Source organism: Emys orbicularis, chromosome 6 (genome assembly GCF_028017835.1).
Source record: "Emys orbicularis isolate rEmyOrb1 chromosome 6, rEmyOrb1.hap1, whole genome shotgun sequence".
NCBI lineage: Eukaryota > Metazoa > Chordata > Testudines > Emydidae > Emys > Emys orbicularis.
The window spans coordinates 107,142,752-107,154,609 of record NC_088688.1 but is presented as its reverse complement, the minus strand read 5'-3'; the positions used below and the strand labels follow the sequence as shown (position 1 = coordinate 107,154,609).

At 42.3% G+C, this 11,858-nt stretch overlaps 1 protein-coding gene across 1 annotated transcript; it reads left to right on the top strand.

Moving 5' to 3' along the window:
• Positions 1 to 236: 236 nt before the first annotated feature.
• On the top strand, positions 237 to 10,174 carry LOC135879957 (bone morphogenetic protein 2-like). The gene is made up of 4 exons (XM_065406001.1): positions 237 to 504; positions 6,658 to 7,255; positions 8,584 to 8,664; positions 10,048 to 10,174. The coding sequence occupies exons 1-4, from the start codon at positions 237 to 239 to the stop codon at positions 10,172 to 10,174; spliced, it is 1,074 nt and encodes a 357-aa protein (XP_065262073.1).
• Positions 10,175 to 11,858: the final 1,684 nt, after the last annotated feature.

Below are 11,858 nucleotides of genomic sequence, written 5' to 3'. Positions count from 1 at the left end.
TGTGTGTGTAGTAAATACACATCCTCCGAATGAAGTCTTCTAGGGCTTTCTGTTTACCAGTAATTAGTTTTCAGGACAGTGCCAATGGCACCAAGTCCTTGCAACTAATTAACTGCAGTTTTCTGTCTGAGTATTATTACCCCTCTGCAATTATAGCTAGAAGACAAAACACCAGGAGCCAGCAAAAGGCTACATTCTGTTTTTTCTCTAAAACTTTGTTTACTCACAGACCCACCATGAGCATTGTTTCTCTGTTTTTAGGACTCATCTGTGGATTGCTGTTGATGTTTTGTTCTCACTGCCCAGGGGCAGGGAAATGCCAGCTTATCTGGGGAACAGATGAACAGTTAAGCAAGGCCATCCTGGAAATGCTACATATCAATAAGTTATCCATACCTCTCAGGACCAAGCCTCATCACTACATGAAGTTAGTCTATCATCTACGAAACCCACCAGCCTTAAACAGCGAAGGGACTCTTGTGCAGAGTTTCAGGAGCATCCAAGGTAGGAAACTGACCACTATTTATTTGTGATTTACATCATATCTTGAATAACTTTAAACATTACCATGATAAACAATTCCTAAGGGGAAAAAAATATTGCCAGTTTGAAATGTTTTCCTTTTAAAAACAGGTTATCCAATAGATTTTCTTTTTTTTTTCTCTTATCATTAATGACATTGCTTTTATAAACCTATTACTTTACCGTTTCAATATCTGCTTTATACATTTTATAACACACAGCATTTGTTTTGAGAGATCTCTATGCAGTCTCCTAGGCCAGCGTTAAATAAAAAGGATCAGTTTCTTTCAAGTGACTGCTTTGAGGACAGAGCAGTTTAGAAATGAGAAGCTACCTTAACTCCCAACCAACTAAACTTCAGTCACCAGTTGAAACTACCTGCACATGTCAGTCTTATGGAGACTATCGCCAAGACAAACCACATCAAAAAAAGTCCTTACTCACATTACTAATAACAGTTGATATTTTTAAAAATGAGTTTTTAAAAATCTAATTTGTCACCATTTATCCAGTCTGTTTACGTTATGCTTGTCATGCTGCTTGGGCAGTGAAACCAGAATGGCCTGTGTATATTTATAATATAACTATTAAGGCTGATGGTTCAGAAGTCTGGAGATTTCATGCAAGTGACTTAACACCCTAATTTGCACACTTGGTGACTATATCTAATCTTGTTACATGAAAGACAGCAAATAGCATGATTACCAGACAGAAGTCTGGCAAGGTTGCAGCATTAAAAAAAAGTTTCAGGAATACAGGAATTGCCTCAGAGTGGTTCTGGCATCTCCCTGGGTCCGTGTCTAGATAATTCTGGGGCTTATTTGGCTGCTCCTTGTCCTGGTCCAAGTAAAGGTCTGTGGTTGGGGTTACCACTACTCCTTGGTACTGGCTGCTGCTTGCCCTGTGCTGGGAAGGGGAACTAGATGCTTCCTGCCATCAACTGGGGGATGCTCTGGTTGGGATGCTGGCCCTTAGCTGAGTCTCGCTCTGGCTGCTCCTTGTCCCTTGCTTCCAACCTATAGGGCGTGGAGGGTGGCTTAACCCCCGGCTGTGGCTCCTGCTTCCTGTTACAGCTTACAGGCCCCTGTACACGGAGATACTGTGCAGTGCTCTACCCATCTATCACTCTAGCTATAAGTCTATAGCCATGGTGGATTATGCTGTAGGCTAAGTTTCTAGGGTTAGAGTCCTGGAGGACTCCAGGCAGAAATCCTATGCAGAGAAGCCCTAACCACAGAGACACGGCTGAGAGTGTCTCCTAGGGTCGCTAAATTAGGATTGATCTCCTGGGCTAAACAGAAACATAGCGCTACCTTGAACGGGTAGGCTGGAGTGGGGCTAGCTCCCACACTACAAGTGCCAATGTCCTAAAAGGGCACGGACATCTAGCATGGAGGTGGGGGTAGGCTCCAGGTCTCCTGCACACATGTTGTTGTCAGCAGTGGGTGGCAGGAGACAGCAAGCACTGCTCCATTTTAGAGCAGCTGTTAAAAGCACCGCTGAGCATCCTGTGCCTCATTGTTCTGGGGTATTGTGCCCTGAACCCAGGGCCGGCTCTGGCTTTTTTGCCGCCCCAGGCAAAAAAGCCTCCGGCCACCCCCCCCCACCCCGTGGGGGGGGGGCGAAGCGGGGGGGGGGGCGGCGAGCCCCGGCGGGGGGGGGGGAGGGCGCCGGAGGGGAGGGCGGCCGGAGCCCTGGGAGGAGGGCGACGAGCCCCGGCGGGGGCTCGGCTCTCCCCCCCCCCGGCGGCCAGAGCGCCGGGGGCAGGGCGGCGAGCCCCGGCGGGGGCAGGGCGGTGAGCCCCGGCGGGGGCTTGGCTCTCCCCCCGGCGGCCAGAGCGCAGGGCGCGGGGGGGGGGGAGGGCGGCGAGCCCGGCTGTGGCCCCGCTCTCCCCGGCGGCCCGAGCGCCGCGCCGCCCCCCTCCAGGTGCCGCCCCAAGCACCAGCTTGGTTGCCTGGTGCCTGGAGCCGGCCCTGCCTGAACCGGTAAGGGGCCTCAGGCACCCTCTGCAGCATTTATTTACCTAGATGAGGTCTGGGTGAATAATCGAAGACAGGTGGGAACCAGCTGAACTTTACCTGAGTTATCACATACCTGGGGAAAGAGAAATGGGATATTTACAGTGCCACGTCTTGGGCCTCCGCATGGATGGGTGAATGACATGGATGAGAGCAAAAGGTGCATTATCTGGCAAGGAGAGTCACACATCAGCCACAGTCTTCCACATAGTGATTGGTGTGGGCCCTCTTCAGTTTTGGACCTGGCCAAACCAACTAGTCTGGGTCCAGATAGTGCATCGGTCCTAGAAACTGGGTGGGCTTCTTCTAATCTGTGGTATTAGACTGGTGACCTATAAAAGGACATCCTTTGTGCTGGATGAGGCTGAACATAGTGTCTACAGTGTAAGGCTAAGGTCCTGTCCACACCAGGAGCAGAACTGGGCTCTGAAGCTATTTATTTCCCACAAAATCTCTTCCATTTCTGCTGTTGTATCCTAGAAGTTAACTAACTAACACTCCAACAGTCCATCCCCATCCTGATCAGGGTCCAGTACACTGGTCAGTCCTGGGAGAATGCATTTTGAGTAGGGCTGTCAAGCGATTAAAAAAATTAATCGCGATTAAAAAAAATTAATTGTGACTAATCACACTGTTAAACAACAATAGAATACCATTTATTTTAAATATTTTGATGTTTACTAGATTTTCAAATATATTAATTTCAATTACAACACAGAATACAAAGTGTACAGTGCTCATTTTATATTTATTTTTGATTACAAATATTTGCCGGCAATTGATAGCCTGCTGGGCGGCTGCTGCACAGGGAACTTAGGGAGCGGGGAGCTGATGGGGGGGCTGCTGGTCCACCCTCATTCCAAGCACCCACCAGCTAGCTCCAACGGGCTGCTCTTCCTGCAAGCAGTGGACAAAGCAGGTGGCTGCCAAACAACGTTATAAGGGAGCATTGCACAACTTTAAATGAGCACGTTCTCTAATTGATCAGCAACGTAGCAACGAAACAACGTTAACCTTGATGACTTTAAGTGAGGAGTTACTTGTATGAGGTGAACTGAAAAATACTTTTGTTTATCATTTTTACATACATATATTTCTAATAAAAAATAATAATATAAAGTGAGCACTGTGCACTTTGTATTCTGTGTTGTAATTGAAATAAATATTGAAAATATAGAAAAACATCCACAAATATTTAATAAATTTCAATTAGTATTCTATTATTATAAGTGCGATTAATCATGATTATTTTTTTGAGTTAATCACATGAGATTAATTGCGATTAATTGACAGTCCTAATTTTAAACAATGTGTCTTTTGACTTTCCATGTCCAACTACCAATAAGCTGCCTACTTATTTAATGTTGATAAATGCAAAGTAATGCACATTGGAAAGCATAATCCCAACTATACATATAAAATGATGGGGTCTAAATTAGCTGTTACCACTCAAGAAAGAGATCTTGTATGAGGTGAACTGAAAAATACTTTTGTTTATCATTTTTACATACATATATTTCTAATAAAAAATAATAATATAAAGTGAGCACTGTGCACTTTGTATTCTGTGTTGTAATTGAAATAAATATTGAAAATATAGAAAAACATCCACAAATATTTAATAAATTTCAATTAGTATTCTATTATTATAAGTGCGATTAATCATGATTATTTTTTTTGAGTTAATCACATGAGATTAATTGCGATTAATTGACAGTCCTAATTTTAAACAATGTGTCTTTTGACTTTCCATGTCCAACTACCAATAAGCTGCCTACTTATTTAATGTTGATAAATGCAAAGTAATGCACATTGGAAAGCATAATCCCAACTATACATATAAAATGATGGGGTCTAAATTAGCTGTTACCACTCAAGAAAGAGATCTTGGCATCATTGTGGATAGTTCTCTGAAAACATGCACTCAATGTGCAGCAGCAGTCAAAAAAGCAAACAGAATGCTGTGAATAATTAAGAAAGGGATAGATAATAGGACAGAAAATATCATGTTGCCTCTATATAAATCCATGGTACGCCCACATCTTGAATACTGTGTACAGATGTGGTTGCTCCATCTCAAAAAAGATATATTGGAATTGGAAAAGGTTCAGGAAAGGAGAGATTAATAAGACTGGGACTTTTCAGCTTGGAAAAGAGACGGCTAAGGGGAGATATGATTGAGGTCTATAAAATCATGACTGGTGTAGAAAAAGTAGATAAGGAAGTGTTGTTTACTACTTCTCAGAACACAAGAACTAGGGGTCACCAAATGAAATTAATAGGCAACAGGTTTAAAACAAATACAAGGAAGTATTTCTTCACACAATGCACAGTTAATCTGTGGAACTCCTTGCCATAGGATGTTGTGAAGGCTAAGAGTATAACAGAGTCAAAAAAGAACTAGATACATTCATGGAGGATAGGTCCATCAATGGCTATTAGCCAGGATAGGCAGGAATGGTGTCCCCAGCCTCTGTTTGCCAGAAGCTGGGAATGAGAAACAGGGGATGGATCACTTGATGATTACCTGTTCTGTTCATTCCCTCTGGGGCACCTGACACTGGATATTGTCGGAAGACAGGATACTGGGCTAGATGGATCTTTGGTCTGACCTTAGGGACATTCTTATGTTATGTACTTTTAATTGGCAATCAGATAAGAAACAAATATTCTCCCCCATCTAGGATGATTTATTTAGTGCCAAACTCAGCCTGCAGATGTGTGTGCCAGTTGTATTGATCTTGATGGAGCTGGTGTGCACATAGTTGAGTGTGGAATCTGGTTCTCAGGAACCTAAGGCACAGATCCCATAACATCCAGTTTGTAAGCAACAAGATCATCTTAGCTTATCTTAAACAAATAAGCGTATGAAATAAAACAGAGAAGAAAAACTATTAGCAAGCAAGAGAGTTGCAGGGAAAATAGACAGAAGAGTTTAGTGAAACCCACTAGGGACCTTAGACCTTGGCTGACATCCAAAGTACTGTCTTAAATGAAATAAAAATTAGGCATACATGGTTGGACATGGTTGGAAATCTCTGTTAAAAAAATAATAAAAGAAGCCAAACCTGAGCTGGCAGCAAAACCTGGCTGCACATCTCCCTCCAGAAAGGTTGAACCAGTGAGATCATTAACAAGGTAAGATCACTACAGCAATGCCATCTTTCATTAAAGGCCTGTAAACATTTCTGTTTTATCAATTGAGTGTCAGGGAGGTACAATTCAACCATTAAAAACAACAAAATATGCTCCAAGTTGAAACTTAAGCCCATGCAAACAAATTTGTGTCTTCAAACCATTCTTTTAATAGATGTGTTTACAAATATTCACAAAGGTCATACTAAAGTTACTAAAAAGAAATAAAATATCCTCTGGAAATTTACTGATTTCAAGGTCACAGTATGTTTCTAACTAAATACAGATTTCTTATTTCAAGTTACATCTTGCATCAATATTTTTAAAGTTTTACAAGGGTAAGGCCAGATTCAGTGGTACACCCTGACTTTAAGCCACTCCAGTGCCTTAAAACAGGTTTGTGGTGACTTACTGTCATGAGAACAGTGCAAATCAACCAGAGTATACTGGGGTACCTGGCCCTTGGATTTCATAATATAGTTTTATGCTGTTCCAGCACCCTTCAATAATTAATTGGTTCTGTAAAATGCACCTATTGAGAACTTCTAGGTACACACACAGAAAGAAAATCACAGTTTAAAGTAACTGAACTGACACAATGTCAACAAAAAAACCCCAAAACTCATGATACAACAAAAGTCAGTCCTCTCTCCCTTAAACCAGAAACTCATCTCCCCTCCCTGCTCTTTCCCAAAAGCGCCTCTTTCAGCAAATCAGCCTCCTAGTGAGGCAAAACATAAATGGGTCTTTCACAATGCCCTGAATATCAACAAACTTGGGTTCTGTTGAACTATTGAGGAAAGAAAATTCCAGAGCCAAAGGCCCTCATCCTCTCCTTCATCTCCCTCCTTGCCCTCCCATCTACCCACCCTCTCTGCTTCACTGAAACCGTGATCACAACCACTGCCTCAGTTTCCCCTTCAGGTTCCTTGTCTACATGTTCCATGCCTGAAATAAAATTGTACATTAATTGTTCTCCTAGATCCAGATTTTGGCATTCCAGGATGGCTGTGGTTTAATATTTCTTACCTGAAACCTTCCATGAGGCTTGCAGAATTAGTTCTTCTCAGGAAGACTCTACACCCAGAATCGCTGACAGTAAATGTTACTGTGCACAGCATCTCCGTGGTCCAGGGAAATATCACAGAAAGCGAAGCCTTAGATGAGAAAGTGCTGACGTTAGATGAGCTACCACCATCTGGTTATGATGTCTTTAACATTTCAGCCATTTTGAATGAGACCACCTCAGATGTAATAGGCTTTCAGCTACGATTCACGGACGACAGTGGCAGCTTGGTTCTCCATGAAGCTCTGACTAAGAGCCTGTACTGTTTGAACAGATGCACCCGGAGTGAGCCCTTACTGGTGGCTTATCGCTTCCTGGTGACTGAGCTATATGGTGGAAGTAAACAGCAGGACACTAGAGAATGCCAACACTGCGCTACAGAGAGAAGGAGAAACTTGCCAGAAGATTCCAGGCTACAACAGTGCAGCCTTCACCAACACTATGTGAACTTTCAGACAATGCAACTGAGCCACTGGATTCTGGAGCCTCCTGGCTTCTTCACAAGTTTTTGCAAGTAGCTACTTTTTAAATCTCTTCCATGATGTAGGAATGTGCAAGAGTTCTAGTAACAGTTGGCTCTGGGAAGTTCATTCAAATGATTGGAAAGTCAGTTTGTACCAGGTATGTCCAGCAGCACATTTGCTGGATATACCTGCTACTTTTTGGCATTTAGAGTAGGAATTGGGGGTTAAAATATTACATCTTTTCACCTTGAGAGAACTGGGTTCAGATTTGGTTTATGTCACAATAATTCAGTAATTTGCTCTCAGTGTGGTGCCAAATGTGCAAATATAGATATCTTAATGAACCCACTATTTAGTAGGGTTGTCAGTGTTTAGAAACCAAACACTGGAACGGCATGGGTGCGACAGCAGTGAAGTTCTGATACGGCTTTAGGAAAGCATCCACCTACGGTACTAGCTGAAACACAAATACAGTACATGGTATGATTTACTCAAATGGCATAATTTCTGAGATATACTGTGGTTAATGTAGCCACAAAGTGACCTGTTTTATAGAGTGGCTGGACATACCAGTCTTGTCTTTGCTTTTCTGCAGTAAATCTGTTAAAACTCTTCCCTAGGCACATGCATTGTCCTGCAGCAGCAAAAGGGATCAATGAGGCCTAATACTAATCCTGTTCATTGTACTCGCAGAAGTATATTGGAAGATAAGAAAAGCAGAAGCTGCCCCTCAGATTTAAAAAGAGTATCACAGACTATGCTTAAGCACCTAAATGTAGTCAGATGTCCCATTTTATCTGTCCTTAGTCAAAAGACCAAGTGGGTTCACTTCTGTTAACTCAGAATGATTTAGCTGTTCTTATGTATCTAATCCTAGGCCAATATATGAGCAATGTAGCATAGTTTGTCATAACTGACACACAGCTGATGTATATTCTTGTGAGGCAAATTCTTCCACTTCAAGGCAGCTGGGGAGAGGGAGGGGGGGTATGAGGTACGAGTCACTGGTCAGTCCAATGGAAAGAATTTGACTTTAGGGATGAATGGTACTTGAGCCTTTATTCTACACTTTCAAAAAGTTATTCTCTTACACTTACAAATGCTATTTATAAGATTACTTCAGTAAGACAATAATGTCCTCTATTTGGTATATTGGCTAAAACCCTTGAATCATATTATTGAATCTCATTTTATAAAAATACATTCAGTTGCAGCAGAATCTAATATTTTTAAATATTACTTTTAAAAAACCAGCTATGTATTTGTGGATAATCTAAGCACTACACCCAGATGTACAGACACTTTCCCCCCCAACCTATGTATTATATAATTATTTTAAACATTAGCTTTAATAACATTTTTAACTCTTTTCTTTAAGAGGAGAATGCTCCGACGAAGAATCTGGAGAGCTCTCTGAAGTACAGCGGGGTGTAATAAATAAAACAGAAAACAGGATGAGGTAATATATTAAATAGGACATAGATACCTATATCCTTAATAAAAACAACACAGAGCCCAGTTCTACAGCTGCTGTGTGGAAGCAAGTCTCACTGAAATTAAGAATTGGGCTTATGACATTTACAAATACCAGTCTGCTTGAATACAGTAGCACAACACAGGGAGCAAAAGTGTTAACTGGCCTCAGAAATAGCTTTTACCTCCAGCTGGGATTTTCAAAGGGGCCCAAGACAGACAAGTGCCCAGCTATTGAAAGTTAATTGAAATTGGACACCTAACACCCATAGTTTCTTTTCAAAAACCCAGGCTTCAATATTGATCATTCAGAAAATACTTGACATGTTCAGACAAACATTACTGAGAGCTGGAAAGAACCAGCAATGCAACTGGATTTTTTTTTTTTATAAAGTAGTGAGAAACATATTTGAGCTATCCTTAAGTGAAGTGCCATTCACAGTAGAAATGGGCACAAACTTCTGAAAGTTTGGGGAGGCTCAGACCACATTTTGGGGTGTGTGGATCTGGGGGGGTTTGTTCAGGTCCAGTTCTAATTCACACATAGGAGCCGACTTCCTGATTTCCTGGGGGGGTGGTGCTCTGTCCTAGACCCCACCCCCATTCCACCCTTTCCCCCAAGGCCCCACCTCTTCCCGCCCCCTCTTCCGAGGGTGCCCCATAGAGAACTGGTGCCTCCCCATACTGGGAGGGACATGATCTAAAGAGGAAGTCATGTGTTCCCCCCCACACACACACGTTCCACCACTCTCCCTGGCAGGAGGGGCCACCATGCTCTCCCCGCCACATGTTACCTGCGGGGGAGGTGGCGCTCTGTCCTCGCGCTGTGCCTGCCCACCCACGCCACTCTCCCTGGCAGGGGAGAGCCATTTCTAATGCCGGCCCTTCCCGGTTGCTCTGTAGCCCAGCAGCTGCCTGAGAGAGCTGGGATGGGGAGGTGGCTTTCACTCCCTGCCCAGGCTCAGCTGCCAGGGACCGCAGCTGAGCAAGCCAGAAACCTGCCGGGGGAGGGAGGGGGTTCTGACTCGCCAGCCTGTGATTTGGGGGTTTTTTGGGGGGGGGGGGGGGAGCGGGGGAACAATTCATAACTTTCCTTGCTTCTCCAACTGGCAGACCTTATTTTTTTTAAAATAGGTCCTGTACAGTAATGTGTGCACCTGAAGTATCTCAGGCCAGCTCCTTAGCAGGTGTAACTGGCATAGCGCCACTGATGGAGTTACACCAATTTAGAGGCCAGATTTTTAGCTGGTGTAATTGCTTGTTTCAGCTCTATAATTTGATATGGCAAATTTGGATCAATATAGTATTTTGAGATTATTTCCTCCCCAAATAAAACTAATTTCAGATTTGTTTGGTTTTTTGCTTGCAGTTCCCACTGTGTGCCCCAGAAGCGATCCTCCATTAATGTGATGTACTTATCTCATTCAGAAGATCTTGTGATTGAAAGGCTGAAGGATCTGCAAGTAGAAAGTTGTGCATGTAATCAGATGTTTTGATAAAGTCTAGGTCTCTAGTCATCCCTAAAGATTTGAAGTCTTTGTCACTACAGAACGGGAACTTTATAGATTATACGGTTACATTTTTGCACCCTGAATCTTTGAGATGCCCTGTTCCACGGTAAAGAGCCAGTTAGATGTGTAGATATCACAGTCTGTACAGCAGATGATAACCAACAAACCAAATGTATCAAAGAATGGCTTGAGGTTGCATATAAATTACAGCTAAATGGTTTAACCAAGGAGATCTTCAAACTCACAATACAACATTGTCGCTACATCATATTCAGATTACCTTTTGCCTGGATTACTGTGGTATGCAATTGAGAATAAATATATTCCTGGTTACCTTCATCAGTATTTTTTCCAGGTGGAAGAAAAGGAGAATGTTCAGGGTTTTTCCACATTACATTTGAAAACCTCATTATGTATGGGGAAGCAACCACTATCCCATGAATAATTGAAAGATGCCAGGGTACAGCATGTTTTAATATAAAGTGTCATTGTTAAAGTACATCCTTATCACAGGGCCCCCTTTGCAGTGTTGTGCCTTACAGCAGCCACTTAGCTTCAGTTTCCCAGCTGAGCTGCTGCTGCACCCAGCCGAGCCGACAACACCTTCTGCAGCAGAAAGGCTGAGCCCTGAAGCAAGATCACTTACAGTTCTACCCCTTCTGGCAAACAAGCATGAGCAACACAAACTTTTAAACTCTTCCTGTTTCTCCAGGGGAATCTGCTAAACACTATTCTCCCCTGTCCCTAGTCCACCTTCTCTCCCACAGCAAACGCAGCAGCCACCTCCCTTCCCTCCTACCTTCTAGCCCTAACTACTCTCCTCTGCTACAGGTGCCTCAATTTAGGCTGATTGAGCCTTTAGTAGGCCATTAATTCTGTCCAGTGATTTACATGTATAGATTCCCCAGACTATAGGGCCCAAAACTGCATCATTTAACACACTGGGAACTCTTCCTAAGAATTGAGTCTATTCCTTGATAGGTAACTAGTTATTAACTCAGTTGGCAACACTGCTTTTCTCATGGTTGATTTTCATAATTAAACTGTGACATGTCCTAGATGTGCTAACAACGTATACTGTGTATCAGACTTTGTTTAGATAAAATACCTTAAAGTGTTAAGAAAAAGGAGTGGATTTTTTTTGGTGGGGGGTGTCACTTAACTATCAGGATAATATTCCTATTCATTCTAGAGTTCACTATAATCCTTTGTAACTAGTTACACATGATATTTTTACAAAAACAGGAAAGAAACCTGGGGACAATGTGGCTGTTGTTTTTCCTTTGTCATACCTGTAGCTCCTCTGAGAATAGAAAGGTATTTTTTAAATTAAAGGTTGATTTAGAAAACAAATATCGTCTGATTGGTGTCTGTGCAAGACTGCAAATGACATTTTAGAGATCTGAATGCTGAAGAACCCAGGCAGACTTTTTTTTTTTTAAAAAAAACATTCAACTTGTAAATCAGAAGTTAATCATTTTCAGGAGTATAAGGAGATGGTTAAAATGAATGCAGCCATAATAAAATAATTTTATATTTATATAGTGCCTTTCATCCTAAAGGATTCACTAACAGTTTACAAACTATGGGTCTTAAGCACACAAGTAATTTTACTCACATGTGCAATATCATTGAGGTCAATTGACCAAACAACAACAATCTTACAGAA